General features: G+C 41.2%; 1 protein-coding gene across 1 annotated transcript; it reads right to left on the bottom strand.

Annotated features, from left to right (window-relative positions):
• Nucleotides 1-6: 6 nt before the first annotated feature.
• jazf1a (JAZF zinc finger 1a) lies at nucleotides 7-21,193 on the bottom strand. Its single transcript, XM_014335615.2, has 6 exons — nucleotides 17,757-21,193; nucleotides 16,103-16,491; nucleotides 7,396-7,468; nucleotides 5,336-5,532; nucleotides 3,940-4,109; nucleotides 7-2,619 (listed from the first exon to the last, which is right to left on the bottom strand). Exons 2-6 carry the CDS (start codon nucleotides 16,215-16,217, stop codon nucleotides 2,443-2,445), a joined length of 732 nt encoding a protein of 243 aa, XP_014191101.1. The 5' UTR covers nucleotides 16,218-16,491; nucleotides 17,757-21,193; the 3' UTR covers nucleotides 7-2,442.
• Between the last annotated feature and the right edge of the window lie 1,228 nt (nucleotides 21,194-22,421).

Raw genomic sequence — 22,421 nt, 5'->3', positions numbered from 1 at the left:
TGAACACGAGTCTGCGATGTGGAGCTTTTTTACTTTATTTTGCTTTTTTTTTTCTCAGTCGTTTCCTGTTTACATTTAAGCAGCTTCTCTTTTATATAGAAAGACAGGTTGACATCATTTACAAGTCACTCTTCTCAGAACCTGTTGTACCCCCGTACAAAAAAAGGAAACATCAGTCTCCACGTTACATACGAAAATATAATTTAAAAGCACTTGACAACAGATGCACGTTACAATACATTCACTGTACACGGTATATTGAAGCTCCTCCCTCATCTCCCCTCCAGCACACACCCTCCGTTCCTCCTCTCCCATATGTGCGAGTGGGCCTCCCGAGTCTGAAGCTGAGGATGGGTTTTGTTTTTACGAGTGCTTGACAGCTCAACTTTCAGTCTGTCCCCGCAGAGAACCTTCTCTCCTACGCTCAAAGGCCGGACTGAAGTGTCTTCTATCATCATCTCAGGCTAGCAGCTCCACAGATGTCCTCGTAACCTGGTGCCAGGATTTTACAGATCCAGGTTCCAGGTGGTTTAAAATAGGCATGGATTTGTGCTTATGTAGTAGCACACTCGCAGTCTGCCTTTTAACAACATTGTGTAAGTAAAAATCCCTATAGCCAAACTGGAGGACAGGACGGTGTGTGCATGTCGGAGATCACTGTACCTATCAAATGAACGGGGGGCTCATGCTGCAAGCCTTGAGCAGAATCTAAACTTTTTTGTACAATGAGGGAAATGATGATATAATGAACAAATGTGTCTTGGCGAGTTGAAGCACTGCGCTCTCACTCGGAATGATGAAATCCCAGTCAGGAGCAACAAGCCAGCCAACCACCCTGCTCCATAGGAGTTGAACCAGCAGCCAGGCACAGAAACATGACACATCCGAGCAATGAGACACAGATTACAGTAATACTCTCTAGGCTGATGACTTGGATACTGCTGAAAACACACACCACTCACACTCTCGCGAACACACAATGGACTGGAATGCTTTTGTCTAAAACACACACGCACAAAAACGACACGTAGATGGTAATCTCTTTCAAATACAAAATCCACCTTCTTCTTTCACACGTCTCCACACGACACAGAAACATGCGTGAAAAACATTCTTCTCGTGTACATCCATTCATTCCCGTGACTTTTTTCTTTTTCTTCTTTTTGGAGGTGCGACGTACAAGAAAATCATTGCCACAAGTCTGGGGCGACCTCCGGGGTGGAAATATTACAACACTCTTCCCATCCACCTTCCTTTCCTCCCCCCCTCCCCCTCCCTCTCTCCTCATCCCCTCATCAGGCACATGGTATGGTCAATGTTTGGCAGTGGAGAGCTGTTGGCAACGATCATGGAAAAAACAAAACAACTACAAAGATCTTGGCAACTGGAATACAGTGTGCCGCTTAACCCACTTTTGTGGCTAAGCGTGTGGAACGCAGCTCTGGCACTGTGAATGAAGAAACGCTGGAGATAACGATGGCTTAATGCGGATACGGATCGGGCCGTGTTCTAATACGTTCTCCACGTGATAAAATGGTCAAACGACACACAGATCGGTGTCAAACTGAAAGGAGCATTAGCTCTTAATCTGTAGAACATGTAAGGAAAACAAAGAAACAAAAACTCAGAACCTAAAGTCAGCCAGCTGATTGACCTTTGACCTCTGAGGTGACAGAATTGCTCAATCAGCAAATGAGGAATGAAAGGAACACTTACTGATACATAAAAATGAACACGGAATCTAAAACACTGACAAAAATATATAAAATAAAGCTTGAAAATAAAGTAACTATGTATATGCTCATGAATACTTTTATATATTTTTATGTACACATACATATCTGTCTATTGTTTATATATCGATATATCTATTAAAAGTATAACTTAACTCCAGCGCTTTCACCCCCACAAATGACCGTGAAGGCACAGATCTAAGCTCAGCTGGACTCTGCAGCTCAAAAGGGAGTGTAACAACCGCTGAGCTTACATCAGCACTGGAGGCCAACTTCATCCCACTCAGAGCTGAGCAGGAGGAAGGCAGGGCTTGGTTGCACTTCCTGTTTCACGTCTCCGTCTTTTCTCCTCTTTACTTTCGTATCATTTTGTTTTTTGTCTTTTCTTTCTGTTGTTTTTTTTACAGTTAGCACCTTATGTAAGTCGAACGATAGAAAATAAAATAATGTGATAGCATATACGAATGTGCAAATGTACATCAATAAAAATACTACAAAGATAGTTTTTTTTTGTTTCCCAAAAAAATACAAGTGATATGACATAGATAGAAAAAAATACTAACGTAACACACAAAAAGAAGATGATTTAAAAAAAAACAAAAAAAAAAACTTAAAGCATGCACTTGATCCTTTAGTGTACATAGGATGGGTAAGGAAAGTCAGGACTCTTTTTTTTTTTTTTTTTAGGGGAAGTTGATTGATGTGGCTCTTAGCCTTGAATCTTGCGGAGGATCTCGGTGGAGACAGGCGGGTGGAAGTTGATGGTGTGGTGCCTCAAGCCCTGCGAGGTCTTGTAGCTTTTGCCACAGCGACACTTGAAGGGTTTCCTCACACGAATCTGTGTGCGGTGGCCGTTCTTGGCGTGGTATTTGATACCATTCACATTCTGAAGAAAGTGGTCGCATGCAGAGATGAAGAAGAAAAATGGGGTTATAATTACCACTTTTGATTGCACACAGCATCTATAAAACACCAGAGCATTATCCCAGATTTTATGGACAGAATTCCAATGAAAATACAACGAAAATACAAATGTGAAACATTTCACTAAACGTAGGCTTCATCCAACATTTGTTTTTCCTCTCTCGTTTTTTACTACACACATCATGATAGAGTAGCGCCAGTCAGTTGACTTTATCTCATTCACAATGATAAAACATGGTAGATTTCAATCGATTAGCCTTTTTTATTTTAAAGCAATAGGTAGCAGATCAGTTGTCAGTTATCATGTGGTACACAAAAGAAAAATCCCATGTGCACCAGCTGTTTAATACTTTGAGTCTCCTTATATCATAAAGCCACCAGAGTTAAAATCTACTGAGAATTGCAAATATGAATTTGACCTTAAGCACAATTTGGGTGCAGACCCATTACTGGGTGCAAGTTTCACTAAAATCTGAACAGTACTGCTTATTAATAGTGCACAGACAGATGCAGGGATGGATGTCTCGCCAATCCACCCTGAGGCCACTTACTGCATGTCTTTCCCTGTTCTCTCTCTCTCCCAGCTTTGTGGTCTTCTATACATTGTCCTAAGACAATAAAGACTAAAAACGCCCAGAAATATAAGTGATTTACATGATATCAGCAAAACTGCTATTTTGTGTTTAGTGGTAGGGAGTTAAAGTTATCATCCTGAACTACTAAACTAGGAAGGTAAACCTTAAGACTGCTTCATATTAGCATGTTTGCATGCTAATTTTACCATTTTTCTGTCAATCAACAATTTCCTTTCTCCGCTTTAAAGTTGGATAACTTCAACTATGTACCCGCCCACTGCATCACTAATGGATACTTCAGTGTCGTCACCATCAGTCCCTGAATTTCGCCGAAGTCCTGCGGTGTCTGGTTGTTATATCACTGCTAGTCTCATCCTCTGTGAATGCCCCTCAACAACAAAGGTCGCTTTTCCCACGCTGCTGTTTTTGTCTTCAGGGTATTAGGGAGAAATGTTCCCACACTGTCCATTAGTTAAGCAGCTTGGATAGTGAGCAAGCTGAATGAGTTTTTTGTTGCCAGCTGTTATTAAAAAAATGAATTAAAAAAAAATTAAGTGAAGCAGAAAATATTAATCACCCTCAGATCTTATAATGTGCTTTTTCAAACACATGTGATACTCAGACAAAAGTTCTAGTGTGGATTTATTCAGAAGTAAAACCTCATGCCTTCGTGGAACTGCCTGCTCCGCCCTCAGGTTCAGCCTTACCTTGTATCTCTTCTTACACCCGGGGACGGGGCAGGCGAACGGCTTTTCATCGGCCCCGTTCATTGACATGGAGCTGAGGATGGACTCAGAGCTGATGGCGCTTTCTGTGGTCCACGACTCATCGCTATCCGACTCCTCGTAGTCTACCTCCTCCTCATCATACTCGCTGCCTAAAGGCATAATGGAGCCACGCAGAACAAAAAAACACTTGTCAACCCAGCTGAAACAGGGATAGCGACATACCCACGGGAATGCAACGCCCTGGGAATTTGAGAAGCAGAAAACGATAAGTGACTTTTTATTAACACATTTCTCTGCGTGCTGTCCCCTGCTCGGATGCATAAGCAGCCCACATATCACGGAACGCACAAGCCAGAAATGGTGTGATGTGCTTCCGTGTGTGCCTGTGAGTCAAAATGTGGGGATTGGCACTGAGAAAGAGATCATTAAGTGGGAGTGATCCCCATTGCTCAGCCTGGAAAAAGTGCTTTACTAAGTGCAGAACATTTTCCACTCACATGCATGCACACACAAACACACACAAACACACACACATAGACATAAAGGCCCACTGACCCCCCACCATCTCACAGGAAATGCTGAACCTCAGCTTGAGGAAATGGATGGCACCCTGGCACATGTTGAAAGGGGGCGTGTGCGCGCGCGCACATATATATATGTGTGTGTGTGTGTGTGTGTGTAGCCATGCTGATGTATAAGCCCAGACCTAACACTACGTTTGGAACCATTTGGGCTGGAATTGGACATCTGCTTCTAGGCTGTGCAACACACGGCCCCATGCGAACACACAGCGTGACAGCTGCTATGTAATTAGCAAAGTGTTGACTGGTCTGCTCACTGCAGGAGCCACCATTCCCAAGACACAAACAGCGCACACACACACGCACACACGCACACACACACACACACACACACACACACACAGGAACATAGTGGTTGGTTACAAGCTTTCCACTGTGACAGCAGATTTTCCTGATGATTTACAAAAGAGCAAGTATTAGCAGAGAATTGGCCAGAAATATCCAAAAAAATAATGGTTAATGTTTACAGAGACACTGCTGAATATAAGATGAGCAGGCTTGTGCACTCCTAGCAGGTATTTTGTAGTTTTCACTTTGAGATGCAGAGCCATTGGACAGCTATGCAATAAGCTGCATTCCATTTGCATTACAAATATCTTCACTCGCTCTTCAGCGCGCTGTCTGACTTTGATGAATATGCTTCCCATGTTTTTTTCTCTTTGTGTCAGTAGGGTTAAATTGCCTAAGTCAGTTTCAACATATCCTTTCCCATCACACATATAAGCAATCCATCTTTTTCCCTTTCAATCATACGTTTGAACACACACACACACACACACACACACCGGTTATACCTGTAGGTGTGCTGCTGCGGAATGAGGAGGAAGGGGTGATGGGGGGCGTGACGGGAGGCGTCAGGTTACCGCTGGTGTGGCGGGGAGGTGTGGCCGTGCTGTTCCTGGACACTCCGCCCGTGATGGACAGGGACAACTTGGGTGTGGCCTTCTTCTTTATGGTCTCCTGCTCCCGGCGTGCTGCATCCGTCATGAACCTGACGTCGCACAGTTATTGTATTAGTTCGCATTATCTGATTTCTCATTATTAATCAGTGGAGAGGTGTCCTACCTGCATGTAATACTAAACTTATGTGACAGCTGTGTTCTCATCAACTTGAAAACCTTATAAATATAAGCAATGTTGTTCAAATAAATGCTAACACATTTTCATCCACTTGGGTTGGTTTTTTTGGGGTTTTTTTTATAACTTTGACCTCTTAATTTGAAAGGTAATTAACTGAAAGTTTATTATAACTTCGGTAATTGTTGTAGTTTTGCCTTTTCCCTGCTAAGGCTACAGCCACAGAGGTTTAGAGACAGCAAACATGCTACAGTACGGCACCAAAAACATACTGATTGCTTTGGTCACTAGCAGATTGCAACTGTTGCCTGTGGTTTGCATGGATGACACAAACCCTACCAACTAGTGGCTGCCACTGGTCTCTAGGCCTCTGCAACTGAGGCCTAACTACTTAGATTTTGCTTGTGATTACATGAAATTATAAATTAAAACAGTAGTTCTCTTACTTTTTAAACTTATGTACAGCCACGGATCCACTATTGATCTAATGATGTAGCCTATTTTAATCCTTCATCTACAACTTTTAGCTACAACTCTGTTTAGCAGCTATTAATTAAGTACACTGACCACTTTCAACAGTTTTCCCACTCCATTTAGTTGCGCGTGTGAATCTATACTTTTGGGTAAGATTTTCAGCTGATAGACACATTTTCAGCCAATACTGTCCAGCTTTTTTCAACATTTCACCTCTGTATTATGTTTAGCTAATGACTGACTTTTAGCTAGTTTAGATTTCTTGAACGGTTTATCTTGCCATTAGCTAGTCATTGCAGTGGGAAATCCATGCTTTTAGCTACAAGATTCAATTTAAAGCCTCACTTTTAGCTCTTAACTCCCAACTTCAGCTTATTTTGTCGCAATTTATTTAGTAATGCTAACTGTTTAAATGTTTATCCATACTATTAGCAATCAAATTAAAATCCTTATTCAAATGGTATACAGTTTCAAAAGTCTTAGCTAATAAGTTTAACTAGTTATTAGCAATTTCAAATATTGTTTCACAGTTTAGGTTTTTTGTTACAGTTTTAATAATATATGTATTCTTTTAGCTGTCTTTCACTGTGTTTTTTAGCTGCTAACTGTTTATTTAAATGTTATTTTTTTATTTACTTATTTTTACTCTAAGTTTGGCTAATCTGTCCTCGTACCCTCTGTTGACTGCAGAAGTATCGCTGCTTTAATAAAACCCTGTTAATTTATTATTTATTATCCTTTTCATAAATTGTGATTCATATCCTAATTTGGTTTTCTAACATGTGGCGTTAAGCTGTGCTCCACTGTTGCTATGAGAAAAATGTCCGTTTGTGTGAGAAGACAGGGCCTTGCTGCTGAATGAACTCGTCCCTTAAATATTCTGTCAAAACATGTACAGTAAATACGAATGACATTTATAGCCTCGCCACTTGAACAATTATCACAGAAAACAAACCTCTCTCTTTCATTCCACCATTATCTCTCTCAGTGTTACATCTTGTAGGGATTTAACGAGGCATTTAGTGGGACGTGACACATCGGTTCACCACACACAAACACACACATGCCGTAATCCTCTGGCTGCACAGGGAGTCAAAAGTGATTGTCTTGTGTGGTTTTCTGTGCTGGTCTGTGGATGAGTCACTGCTGTGGGTATGGGAAAAGTCAGTCATTGGAGATGTTCTCCGCAAGCCACATATACACACACTCACACGCACGTTAACTTCACTGGTGGAACAATGGTGCCCTCTGTAGACGGATGCTTTTGAGCGTGTGTGAATGTGTACGATTGTGTGTGCCTTACCTGTTGATGTAGCTTAGGGCCAGATAGGTGGGCTGCTGTTGCTCCTGCTTCTCCAAGACCCTCGGATCTGTGTCTGCGAGAGAAGGAGACGTTCAGATTAATCACCACTCCCTGTGGAGGGAAAATGTTCTGTGAATACTCTAAGTATGTAGCTGACTCACACATGTATTCTTTCTGCCAGACAGGCTGATAGATTACTAGATATGTCTCACACTGCGTTCACTGTATTAGTCTCAATGTGTGGCACCCTGCAGATACATTTCAGATACTTTCATAAACGGCACGTTATTACAGCAGAACCAAGCCCTATCTAATTTACAACCAATGCCTTCGCTGAAGTGACCCAAGACCACTTAATCGTTGCCGGGGGGAGGATGTGGTTACAAAAAGAAAAAAATTACTTTAGAGTAAAGGCGGCTGTGATGAATGTACACACTGTATGAGCTGAGGAGTACATACAGGCTTTTTCCAGATGACTTGCTAAGTCAGTAACGCTACAGTCGGCAACTTCCACTGCCTGAGGCAAGCAGTGTGTACTTCAAAGTCCCATCTCACACCCCGGGAAAACAGAAGCAAGTGTGCATGAAAACACTGCGGGTGGGTTACATATGTGAACTACCAGTGCCATCAAGTGTTCAATCTGGGAATGTTCAGAAGGAGCTTAAAAAAACAGTACATTTAAGCCAAGCCATCTATGTCTGCGTGAGTGTGTGCACTAGCAGGCATAATTGCAGCAACATATGTAATAGCTAGCAGATGTATTTCAATTTAGATCCAAGGACTAGATCATCTCTGTGCAAAAATTAACAACACACCCCTGGATGCTTCCAACTGTGGTGTGTTGGCCTTCTCAGCCCTTCAGTTTTCAGGCTTTCACACCTCATAATTAAACAAAGAATGCAGACTTCCCACCGTGCGGGAGGAGGAACACTAAGGAGACCAGCAAACAAGAAAACAACCCAGAAAAAAAAAACTTGCCCACTTCAACTGGTCTCCCATGCAAAACATAGTGCTATATATGTGACTTTCAAAATAAAAAGATTAGGCAAAGGGGGAAAAGGGTAGCAAGATTATATACCCAGGTGGTCCGCAGAGGTGGTCTCTGACAGTCTTTTATAGCTGAGACTTAATAATCCTACCTGCTGCTCAGATGTAGAGACCAGAGCTTTCTGTGCATGCATAATTGTGCACAAACACACACACATACACACAGCTAAACCTACATCCCTGAGTCACGATACATGTTTTAGTGAGAGCTATCTGCATCTTTTAATAACCTTTTGGAAACCACTGAGTAGACTAGACAACAACGAGGAAAATCTGCTAAAACAAAATCTATATATGCACTGAGATTAAGCAAAAAGATGACAGGAATGACAAATGAGTTTGGATTAGAATATTTATAACCTGTTTTGTTTTGGGGGGTTTTAATCTAAAAGATTCCCACAGAGTCCACAGTGGCATCTTCACATTACTTCACAAACTTAAAACACAGAACAAAACACATCTGGGGAGGTGATAGAAAGAAACCTAATTAGTGTGATCTTTTTAAAATAGTCCATCAGAGTCAAACGTATACAGTTGCAAGAAAAAGTTTGTGAATATCCTCATATTACCAGGACTTCAATGCTACTGATTTTTCCCTCTGTCCTAATTGAAAACAAACAAAAATCTGACTGAAATCAAAACAAGAGCCAAGCCCATATGATTAGCTGGTGTTATCTGTGTGTCCGTCTATTGGTATCAGCGTTTATAATGGCCAATAAATGTGAAAAATAAAGACGGGACTGAAGAAAGGCTTTTCAACCATGTTCTGTGTGTTGAGGTTGTGTAGTAAATAAATAACTACACATAACAAATGTTAGGCAAATATGTTCAGCTAATATATTGTAATAACAGATTTCTTTTATAGATATCACTTCCAAAAATCTTACACTGGTCAGATTCTGCTAACAACAAACAAAAACTTGCACTTTCCGTGCTTTTATTGAACACACTGAGTAATTACTCACAGTCCAGGCTAGAAAAACACTACCAAATTCTCCAAAAGCTACTGGAAGTCAGGTGTTCCCATTAATGACATGGGATTGGAAGTCTGGGATGCAGCTGTAGCACTTCCTTTAAAGACATGCATGAAAAGCCTCACGTAGGCTGCTCATCTCAAGAATGACTGGCTAGTCTGAACCAGAGGTGGACAAATAATGTTCCTAAGGGCCTATATAAGAAACTAGGATTACTATAGAGGGCTGCAGCAATGACCTGAACTCAGTTCTGCTTCATTTTAATTGTATCTCTTTATGAACCTTTACTGGTAAGAGTAGATGTTACAATCAGGTCTGAACCATTCTGTGACTGCAAGAAAAAGCAGTACAGAGATGCACAAAGCTGACAGCATGTCTTGCAAATATCAAACCACAGAACATCTGAAAGAGGTGAAAACAAGACCGAAGGGTTACAACAAAACACCTGCAGAAGTCTTGCTAAAATGTTCGTTCATCTTCACTAGAAAAAATTACTTAATACCAGGACTTCCACCTCTCCACGCCCCCTTCAAAAAACCAGCACATGAAGCAGAAGAAAAGTCAGCAATATCTTGTAGGCGAACAAACTGCAAGCAGGAGGAAGCATCGTGGTTTGCGGCTGCTTTGCCACCTCACAGCCTTGATGCCAATCATTAAAGGAACAATACATTGAACACTGTATCAAAACATTACACAGTAGAGTGTCAGGGTAGCAGTCCATGAACTGAGGCTTAGGAGGGTGGCAACAACATAATAACCCAAAGGATACAAAGTAAGAATTAAGTGTTTTAATGACCAAGACAGTGACCTTAATCCAATTGAGATGCTGTGGCTAACCTGAAGAGTGTCCAATCAAGAGTTTTATATGGGCCCTCTTCACTGTGTCGGCAGCTACTGTTGCTCCTTCTACGAGTGACTAAATTCAAAAGCTGACTTACTTTTATTAGCCGATACTGTGAGTGATCACTCAATGTGTTCAATTAAGACAGGAAAACCACAACTGTGTGGTTTTAGTTTAGTCAGATTATTGAGGTCCATAATTGAAACTTTTTTCTAAAGATGCAGATTAGGCCACATTTTATGAGTAATCAATGCAGAAATTCTGTTAATTCCACATTTTTTCCAACTACATAGCAGGATAAGACTGACTCAAAGAATTAACTGTGAAAGAAACATCAGCTGAAGGCAATTTAATGTGAGAATGGCAAAAATGTGAGGAAAGAATGCCAGAATTAATATCTTGGGATGTTCAAGGTGCTGAGGATTGTGGATGAGGTAAGTGTGTGTAGAGAAGGGGGAGGGGTGTTGGTGGAAATGGGGTTAGCCAGGTGCGGATAGCGAGAACTGCAGTAAATGTTAGCCGGTTTTACAACTTCCACTCGCCGAGCTAGACAGAAAGTGAGCATGCTGTTGATCCTGCTGCTGTGGCCAGAAGAAGACCTGCATATGTACACTCAGTAAGCTACATACGTACATACACACACACACACACACGTATATATATTTGCTAACTGAACCTCAAAGCTGCCAATTTCAAATTTACAGTACAGTATTTTAGCAGGCTAATGTACATGCATGTGCATATTTGTAATTCAGTACATGTTTTCCTTATCTGTTTTGTTTCAAAGTATCACCAGTGTGGAAACACTTTAGTTATTAATATCTGTGCCCAATCTGCAGCCACTCATCTCACAACCCACACATCCATCTCTCACAATCGGCACACTGCTGCCACCTGCTGAATGTACTCTGTCTGCATGTGTCCACATGCACAAGCCCATTGTGTAGAGAGGTCTGTGTATGTGTCTCTTTACATGTGTGCATGTGCTGAAACCAGACCAAGAATGCATGGCTTGTTATGCAGCCTGCTAATTAAGCCTCGGAGAGCATTTTAACGTGTTTCTAAAGCAGCAGGCAACCGGATGGAGGGAGAAGAGAGGCGAGGAGGAGGAGTGGGAGCAAAGAGAGGGGGCATATGGGTGGAGGGAAAGGCAAACTCCTCTGTAATTATGCTTCCCAGTGCTTGGTGGGGCGCTCAGATCGTGCGACTTCCGAAAGACAGTGTGTGTGAAGCAAAAGAGAGGGTCTGCAGTTTCCAGTTTGGGATGCCAGTCCAATAACTGCTTCGCTACACCCTGACAGGTCATACAGGAAGTATAGTGAGCACAGCCTCTCACATGCACAAACATGCACCCCTTCCCTTCTCACCCCTCTGACAGGAGCGAGATGGGAAACAACCTGGCAACTAAAGCAAGAACAAACAGCTGAAATCCTTCTTTTAATGCATATATAAATCACATATACATAGAGCTAAAATGATCAGTCTAATACAAAAACATTGTCCAAAAAATAATTACAATATAAAATAAAAATGAAAAATAATTGTAAAAATAATCGACTGATTGGTTACCTTTTCAGCACGTGACTTACTGGTACAAATTTTGTTATATCTAATAGGGCAGGGCGATATGGCCAAAAACATATATCACGATATATATTTGAAAATTTGCGATAACGTTATAACTGACGATATAATTTCTGTGAGACAAAATACAACTCCAGGACATTAATAGTGCAAAAAAAACCCATCCATTAATTTTACTTAAACAAGCAGCTGTTTTTTTATGTGCATTAAAGCTATATAAACATTTAACAGTGTAAAAGTAAATTCCTTGCTGAAAGTTTAACCAAAAGGCATTTCCAGTAGAAATGGGCTGACATATCCTGAGCATAACTATGTATAATATCCACTAAAGTTAAAAAGAGGTGCTTTGCTACATTAAACTGCCAAATAAAAAATTCAAATATGTATTTTTCGGACCATAAGATGCACGGGATTATAAGGCACATTAAGCGAAACAAAGCAGTCAGATAAATCAAACTTTATTCAACTCATTCTTCTTGCTTCCTCCACTTCTGTACCATTGATTCATTAATGCTGTATTCTACCACAGATGCTCTATTCCCATGTTGTTGCAGTATATTAATGACTAACCTCGTATTGTGGATGGATTATCTCAGTTGTTCTCCTGACTGAAGTTTGGTTTACAGCATCCTGCCATGCCATTGCATTTGTCTCTAACCTTCAGGAACCTTCACGTTAACTTTTTCTTTATGTTATGCTAACATAGCTGTGTCGCTAGCAATCACGTAGCACAGCATTAAACACCAGCTAGCCCAACTTCAGTAACCCTACAAACGTCACTGTTGTGTAGCTTCCTGTCTTCATTTATGTTGGAAGTGATAGCAGAGCTGTACGTTTGATTTTTTTTTCAGAAATCTCTCAGTCAGAACATGCTATATCATGCTTAGGTAACTAGCGAAACTAGCGAGCTAACTTCTGCTAACTTCTAACTTAAAGGACGGAGTTTAGGACCCAGACTACTCCCAGATTTACAAGCACCTTAGTCTGACAAATATGGCAATAACGATGGCCTGCTTGCATATTCTACAAAAAAATGTGCTTTGTTGTGTATCTGACGGACAAACACCAAACCAGTTAAGTTGCACCATTATTACAAACTAATTCTGGTTCATCCGTTTCACTCAACAATCTGCTTTCCCCATTCTCATTCTCCGTTACCGCCGTGCTTTTTCGGCACTGCGCATGCGCGATATTTTATTTTCTTATCGTTGCCTAGCATTGTACAGGTATTACCGTGAACGGTATAATATGGCCCAGCCCTAATATCTAACATATTCAGCTTTAACTTACATAGTAAAACAGAATAATCTACACATCCTCAAACATGCTGTCTCCCTGTAAACAACATCACAAAGAAAGAAATGCAAAAATAAATTCTAGTGGTTTGCCAATCGTACCCACAAAATTATCCCTGTAATCGAAAAGCAACACCTTTAAAAAAATCACTGCAAACTAACGATCAGCATTCTTCAGCAGAGTTTACATCATGTTACAAGGCCGTAGTTTCAGCTCAGCCTTTAACTCCGAATGCAGAAGAAAAACAAGGATTCAAGTAAAGTCTGTCCAAACAAAGGTGATATCTTTTGGGATTTCCCTGTACTCAGCTCACACCCGTGTTTTGACTTTCATAACCTTTTCTTTTAAATCTCTTTCCCTGCTTTTAATCTCTACCTGCCTCCCCCCTCCCTGTCCTTTTTGCTGAGGTAAGGGGCAGGTACGTGCTTGTGCAGGTGAGAACATTGCTGCCGCTGTGCACGCAGGCAGAGAAGCCTGACATCATTGCATTCCTCAGACCTTACCTACACTCCCAGCACAACAAAACTACCACACTAAACACAGTGCACCTAACCCCACTTCCTTATTGCATTCGGCTGTAATCTAAACAGTGTGGGCATGCCATTGGTAGGCTCCTGCCCTTTAGGATGAGATCAGTGTTGTAGATCCACACGTTTCCTAGGTTTCTCACAGATGGGATCACGACACACTCATCTGGTCTGCTTGCTGCCAGCTATTATGTGTCAGACAAGGCAGAAGTCCAAATAAAAAAAACGATATAGAAGATAACGGATTAGAACAGGAGTCCAAACACAAGGCAGAAATTTGGGAGTTTTCTGGTCGTGTAGCACATTAGATGCCCTACCACAAGAGGGCAGCACAGCCTGCAGCAAAAACTAACTGTTTCCAGCAGAGGCGTACACTGATTTCTCCACACCTGACTTAAGTCCCACTGACTCACTTTTTACAACTACTAGCATCTCATATCTCAAGCTTCTTGTCACACTGCAAGAACAAGGACGATCACATCTGTCTGTCATCTGTGAGACCTTAAACAGCTTATCTGATGTCTGTTAGGACGATCAAATTAGCTGATCCTTTGATTGATTATTGATCACACGCCACTGCACTAATTCACAACCGAAAAGGAAGTCAAAACCAAATGTCACTTGCCTCCCCGCCCCCTCTCAATCCTCTCCATGTGTCACTCTAGGCCCTATGGTAACTGATCTGAAAGCAGTATTGATTAGACTCTTTATGTCTGTGCCGCCCCTGATAACCAACCGTGCTATAAAGCCAGGAGAGGGGCAATTCATTAATCCAGAATATTTGACTGGTAAACCGCTATTCTGTTCATTTGACAGTTAGGGTCAAAGGTCAGGCTAAGAGCCAGATGGGGCATACATCACTCAGTGTCTGTGGTGTTTGGGTTGTTGAACTGAGGAAGCAATATTAATCCCTGCATTTCTGTGGGGACAAGGTGAAAAATCATGTTTTGATTTCTTCCACCCTTGGGTTTATTTGGAAGAGATCCATGGAGCATATGGGTAAGATGAAGAGCAGCCCACCCTGCTCCTCCGTCTCCCCACCAGCAAACACCACACCAACTACATCACTTGTGTTTATCAGTCCTGTTCTCCACGTGACGCGACATCACGTTGGGTGTCCTCAACACAGCTGGTTGCTCGACAGCACTCTTTGTCAGTGAGACAGCAGGTGTGCAATAACTCAGCCAAATACACTGCCCCTAACCCCTTTAGGGACCGCCAGTTGCCATGGAGACTGGCTCAATGAAGCATCTATGTAAACCCCTCGCTCCCCCCCTTCACATAGCCTCATGAGGATGGATACTCCCCACAAATAATGATTAGCCCACATCAGATTACTGAGTGATTCAGAGATGCGTAAATGCATCTCTAGTCTTATTTGTTATGGTGGATCATAGTTTAATCTAACACACTGTGTTATTGTGTGTTTAGTTGGAAGTGACAGTTTATTCTGTTCTTTAAATCTGCATGCTTTTCTCTGCTACCTTGAGGCAATAGGAGGAAAGCACTCCCTTATCAAGAATTCATATAATTTACTTAGATTTTAATTATTGTGCACGCAAAGACAGGTATTTTTATTTAACAGCTCAAAAATGCACCTAAACCAGCTCTATTTTCCCCCATTTTTGAGAATCCACATACAATGCTGCTATAATAGAAGTTACTAATTGCACCAATTACCACTTAATTAAATAAATACATGTCTCTTTATAATCCAGAGTGTTTACCCTGCAACTTTTTCTGTGCCTCTTATGTTAAATGGTGGGCAAACTGATTACGATTGTATTTATACGTGCCAGGGGGCAGTCATCAGAGTGTTTACTGTCAGACCAAAATCTAATAAGCGGTGCAACAAGTCGGCGTTTGTACTTGTGGAAGAAAATCAGATTATGTCCTTGCATGTCTGCTACAACTTCAGCTGATGGAGTGCCGGTGGGAATTAGACACCAAAATAACAGAAAAGCCACGGGGGAGTGACGCTTTCAGAAATGTGACAGTCAAGAGTTTTCGGCAGCTCAAATGCACAAGCGGTATGAAGAAAAGCCACGGCTGCACTGCGTCAGGCCTGGAAATGTAAACAGTGCTCAGCAACGCTAGCTGTGAAACCGCTGTCTGGTCGGGATGCTAGTTTCACCTATGAGACCTACGCGGCCCTCCTAGTCGAGTTACCGCTGCAAAGGTAACTGCTGTAGCTGACTCCTAATCAGACGAGTCGGCCCCAACATCTCAGAAAGCATAGTTTATTTTCCAGATATAAAAGTTGATAAATAACTCCCTCTCCGGCGAGCCTCGACAGAGAGCAAGAAGCAGGAATAGCGGAATGCAGAGCTGAGCCTATCTGCGTTTAGCTAGCTAGCTAGAGGGGAGGGGGAGGAGGGGGGGGGCTAGCTAATACCAGCTAGCTGTCTAGTTCCCTCTCCCCCGCTGGGTCCACTCACCGATGTGATTGTCCTCGATGTGGACGATGAGCTCGGCGAGAGACTCGAACTGGAGTCCGCAGCCCCCGAACCTGCAGGAATTGGAGAAGAACGAAGCGGCGGCGATGCCCGTCATGTTCACGGCGCTGGTGCATTCACCGGGCGGAGAGGGGGTTGGAGGGGGGGGGAGGGGGTCCAGGAGCCGGGGTGGTGAACGAGGAGGCAGAGGTTTCGGGTCCGGGGATAGGAACGGGGCAGAGCGCGGAGCAGCGGAGCAGACACCGGGCGGCCAGACAGGACAGCGGCGGACGCAGCTGGGAGGCAGGCGGGGCGGTGGGAGGAGGAGGAGGAGGGGTGGCTGGTGGCATACGTCACGACCTGCCTACCTGTTGGTATCACAGCCGCACTGACTGCGGAGTGGTATCAAAAATCAGTCTAATCTTGGCACATATACATACGTTATAAACACAATATACAAATAGAACAAAAGGAAACAGATTTCTCTTTTTTAGTTAAAAAAAATAAAAAAATTTTTAAAAATTTAAAAAAAAAAAAATATATATATATATATATATATATTTTTTTTTTTTTTATGTCCTTAAAATAAGGAATCATTGGAAATTTACTGTTTGCCCCAAACGTATAAAGACATACAAGCCCAAATCCAAAAAAGCTGATGCTCTTTAAAAATGTAAATAGAAACAGAATGCAATGATTTGACAATCTCAAAACACCGTATAACACAGAAAAATATCAAATTGTCAAAGTAAGAAAATGTACCATTTTAAGAAAAACATTAGCTTATTTTAAATCTGATGGCAGCAAAACATCTCAAAAATATTTGGAGGGGGCCATGTTTTTTCATTTTTTAACGTCTAGGAAGTAGGGAGACCAGGTGCTGGACTATGTCCTATTCCTGTCTGTTAGAGGATTTTATCTGCTCAACAATCCTATTTTTTTTGTTGTTGTATATATTGTGTCATGATGTGCCAGATGTTTTCAGTTCTACCATGAAGCCATGCGGTTATATTAGATGCAGTATGTGGTTCAACATTGTCTTGCTGAAATATGCAAGGCCTTCTCTGAAAAATACATAATCTGGATGGAAGCATATGTCCCACTAAAACCTATATATACTGCTCAGCACTAATTTTGCCTTTCCAGATGTGCTAGCTGCCAATCCATGGGCACTAATACACCCCCATATGTTCAGAGATGCAGGCTTTTGAACTGAACGCTGATAACAAGACAGGTGGTCCCTCTCCTCTTTAGACCAGAAGACTAGAGAGATGTCCATGTTTTCAAAACAGAATTAAAAGTTTTGATTCGTCTGACCACAGAGCAGTTTCCCGCTTTGCCTCAGTCCATTTTAAATGATCTATGGTCAAGAGAAGATGATGGTTTTTCTGGATCATATTCACAAATTGCTTTTTCTTTGCCTGATAGGGCTTAAATTTTGTCTACAGACAGTAATTTCAGGAAGTGTTCCTGAAACCATTGCAGTGACTTGTCTAAGGCCCTGAAAATCATGGGAGTCCAGTATTTTCAGCCTTCTTTCTCACACACAGAGATTTCTCCAAATTCTCTGAATCTTATGATGGTATTTTACACAGCAGATGACGTGACACTTAAAGTCTTCTGAAATGTTCTTTTTATACCCAATTATGTTACTGACCTGTTGCCAATTAACCTAATTATTTGCAAATTGTTCCTTCCAGCCTTTTGTTGTCTCTGTCCCAATTCTTAGGTGCTAACCTGTGCCTCCCTGCTGAAACACAAAGAAAAAAAAGATCAACATCTGAAATCACAGTTATGGTTTTAACAGATTTTTTAGCATAAAAGAGAATGCACAAGTCTACTAACGCAGTGAATTAAGATCATAAAAACAAACTTTAGCTTCTATTTCTGCTTCTAAGAAGTTGGTCAAATTGCATTAATAAATACAGCATGTCCTTCACATGATCAGTGCCAAACTTTTAAACATCAACTTGTGTGTGCTTATTTTGTAAGCTAGATATCAAAATTTCAAACTACCTCTCAGTATAATGGGCCCACATTATCCCTTACAAACATCTTTGTTTACACATATTTAGTTTAATGGGTTCTGGTCAAACTAAGTACTTATAGTGGGTTATATACAGTACTGTACATGTATATTACACTATCTTTTTAACTGATAAAGACTATGTCTGTTACACCTGAAAAAACACAGGCACTGATCAGTTTTCTTTTCAGCTTTTGTCTTGATACATTATTACCTATTACCTTGCAGGATCCAATAAAACATAACAGATTTCATATTTGCTTCTGGTGAATACAATCTGGAATCTGAAGGAGCCTGAATAAGTCATGAAGAGAATAGATGCTGACTTCTTTATATATTCATAATGGTAAATACCTGTCTCCAAGTATTTACTTTAGCAGTGTGCTTAGCGTAAATGGCTGCTGTATTTCTTTTTTAATATATTTTATGCTGTACGTAATCCCTTTAAAATGTGTATGAAATGTGCCATAAAAATACTTCCCTTGCCTTGTGATTTAGCTTTAATGGAACTGATTCACTTATTGCCGTGTCGTGAGCTAGAGCCAGCAGCTTACATGTTTCTAAACCATGTCAATGCTTTTGTCTGAAGGGGCTTCAAAAGACCAAGATGTGTGTATGTATAATGACATGGATAAGCCTTTGACAACAGAATCTATGACATCCATAAAGTTAAGTGATTAATGTTACCCTATAATGGGCTCAGTGATTAGAAGAGTACTGCGTAGCTTTGTGTGCAGTTCCCAGAGAGAGGAGAATGTCCTTAAATCACTGGGGCTGGCTAACCAGAGCCGGCTGGCCTGTGTTGGACCTGTTAATCGAGCGTTAAAATGGACTGTCATAAACCTGGCCAGTGACTTCAGCAAACAACCTTAAGACCCGGAGATACGTTTTTTTTTCCTGACTGCTCTCTGTCTACTCAACCAAAACGAGACACAGTAACTAAAACACAAAATATAAAATACACTGCAACAGCCTTTGAAAGCAAACATGCCAAAACACGGTGGCGTCACCAGCGCACACGCATACACACACATGTACAGTACATGAATTCAGTGACTTCATCAGCCCAACACAGATGTTCTCTCTTACACACAAGCATACAAAAACACACTCGGGATAAACACACTCATTACGCACACGTGGTGTATCAGAACTGTGAGAGTGACGCAGTTCCCAGCACCATTACGTAAATGAGAAGTGGTAGCATGTGTTGTAAAAAGGCGAAGGGAGAAAGGGAGATACACGTCGAGAGTTTGTGGTGCATGACATCACCTGTTTTGAGGCCTGTGGGTGGCGCACAATCTTAGGTTACAGTTTGGGATTTGGAATTATCAGACACCCTTTTTTTCTCTTTTCCTTTTCTTCTTTTTTCTTTTTTGCTGGAAATGAATAGTCCAACAAGTGCACGGACCAATGGCCAACACAGTTTGCAAATACACACAGAACAAACACAGGCACAAACACGCACACACACTGGGGCTCTGTTACTATGTGGGTCTGCATCTGAGGGATGGGTTGCATGTAAATTTAACTCACTACATTACATAATCAGATCTCTGCAAGTTGCATACTTTTTAAAGTATCTGTTACCAGTTAGCTATTTTTTAAGTGCACCTAATAGGAATAGTCAGAAATCAACCATGCATGACATGCATAGACTTTGCCAGCTGAGCCAGATGTGTAATGTAGCCAAAGTGAGGATTAAGCTACATAGAGATGGAGGTCAGAAAGTTTCTTTTACCTTTAACCTGAAACGCCATATTTTTTCAGACTGGGTGACATCAGGCTCTGAGTAGGCAGCTTTCTAAAGCTCCCAGACTGGCTGTTAAAAGCCAAGCCGGGGTGAAGGTGCCAGATGGTAATGGCTGGTAGAGCCCCTGAGTTATGGAGGTAGCTGTAATCTCACTGGCATTGTCTGCTTCAGGGCACCAGCCAGAGACTTCCTGGCTGCCGTCATACACTTTTTAGTCTGCCCGTGCACTGTTCACGGGCATGTACATCTGCTGTAAAACATCCCTTATCTTCGCTGAAAAACAAAACTCTGTGACTCACGTTCACATGGGGGAAGAGAAGCTCAAAACACAGAGTGACATCATCACAACTTCCTATTTCTACTTGTTGCCAGGGTGATGATAATTTGCATACTGTAAACGATTGGTGGATGATGAGTCAGTAGGGTTTGGTCCCATTTTGCAATTTAACTATAACAAGAATCGCCCTGTTCAGCTCCAGCCTGGCCGAAGCACCGGAAAAAGCTGACCAAACATGGTTTAGCTAATGGTAATGATTTGTTGTGCTTTTGTTTTGATGACATTTTGATGGGATCATTTTTTTGTATTTATTATAAACAACAGTCGACCTTTTTTAGGCAGTTTCTCTGATAAGTATGAAAAATGCATCATCCTAAAATGCCAAAAACTGTCAAATGATTCATACACTCCTTCAGAATAACTTTTGAAACTGTTCTTCCATGGATAGATAGACAGAGTATGACTCTTTGCCCTGATAATCACATATGATAAGACCTATTTTATCCAGGCCGCATCTTGAAATGGTAATCCATGCTTTTATTTCATCTCGTTTAGATTACTGTAATGCACTGTATTTTGGAGTTAGTCAGCATCTTCTCTCTCGTCTGCAGCTGGTCCAAAATGCTGCTGCACGACTTTTAACCAGAACTCGTAAAAGAGAGCACATAACTCCCATCCTGGCTTCACTCCATTGACTGCCTGTATATCTTAGAGTTCATTTTAAAATTCTCATGTTTGTTTTTAAATGTTTAAACGGTCTTGCCCCAACTTACCTCTCTGAGCTTCTGCATCTTTACCCACCCCCCAGGTCTCTCAGGTCAGCTGACAAGCTGCTCCTGGAGGTACCCAGGTCCAAGAGAAAGCTCAGAGGGGACAGGGCCTTCTCTATTGCTGCTCCTAATCTGTGGAACAATCTTTCCCAGCACATTAGAGAGGCCCCTTCACTGTCCACTTTTAAAACACATCTTAAAACCCATTTTTACTCCTTGGCTTATGACACAGTCTGACCCTGATTTTATTGTTTTAATGTAATATGCTGATTTTATTTATTTATTATTTATATTTATTTATTTATTTATTTATTTATTTATTTATTTATTTTAATAAATGTCCCTAAGGACCTCTGAGGGTTTTAAATGTCATTTTCATCATCATTTTTATACTATTTTATTATTGATTTTGCTATTTGTGCTAATTTTATTATTTTAAATGCCATTTTAATAATCAGCTTATTTTTTATTTTTTAAATATTTTTTATTTATTTGATATTATTTTTATTATTATTTTTTATTTCTTATTTTTTAACATGTTCAATGTATCATTTCTGGCATGTCAAGTGTACAGCACTTTGTGTTCAGCTGGGGGCTGATCTGAAAGTGCTATATAAATAAATTGCTTGCTTGAAAGTAGCTACTGTCTGGACCCTAACACTGACTTTCTAAATGGAAGACTAGTACTTTCTAAAAAGCCCCTTCATTATTATTATTAAGTGTGCCTATGCCAAAAGGCACACTTATTACTATTGCTCGGATTTATTATTATTATTTTCCTTTTTCCGCCTGAAATTTTGGACCGTAACTCATCCCACAGTTTTGACACAAGCTTCATAAATGTTATATCATTTTGTGCGGCTGGATCAGGAATGAGTAGCTATGACTTTTGGTGTTTATTACTTGTATAGTTTTTTAAGTATGAATATTTTAATGCAAGTTTTTGCCCATTCAAATGAATGGGAACAAACGAAAGTGAAACTTAACTTACTTTGTGGTGTGTTTGCTCACTCACATAATTTGTGGTGTGTTGGCTCACTCTAGTGGTATTCCTCTTATTTGTGTTTCTAGGTCACAAAGTAAACTTTTAAGATATTTTCAGGTGAGAATGTAGGTGTGTAAACGTCAAATATCTGCTCGTTTTGTCAAAACATCCCATATTAGCAACAGATTTTTCACATGTTGCTGCTAGCCGGCTAGCTAGTTCGGCCGGCCGGCTAGCTAGCTCGGCCGATGATGCTGGTCGATGTGGAAAAAATAACTGAGTTGTTCATATACCGGTGGCTAGCTAGCTCCGCGTTAGCCACCGGTATATGTCTCTTCCCCTCGTATGCGGGGAAAGAAACACCGATCGACCGGTGGTGGCTAACGCGGAGCTCAATCGTGGATAAGGGAAACCCAATGCAGGAGAAGCAGGCGGCTGGTGAACTGAATTTCAGGTAAGACGTTATTAACTGCACTCTATTTGGGTCAGATATAAACCGAGTTTAGGTGTA

The sequence above is a fragment of the Haplochromis burtoni genome, unplaced genomic scaffold (genome assembly GCF_018398535.1).
Source record: "Haplochromis burtoni strain Fernald_Lab_line unplaced genomic scaffold, NCSU_Asbu1 Contig_116, whole genome shotgun sequence".
In the NCBI taxonomy this organism is placed as follows: domain Eukaryota; kingdom Metazoa; phylum Chordata; class Actinopteri; order Cichliformes; family Cichlidae; genus Haplochromis; species Haplochromis burtoni.
The sequence above is the reverse complement of the archived record's forward strand: the minus strand, read 5'-3'. Positions and strand labels throughout refer to the sequence as shown.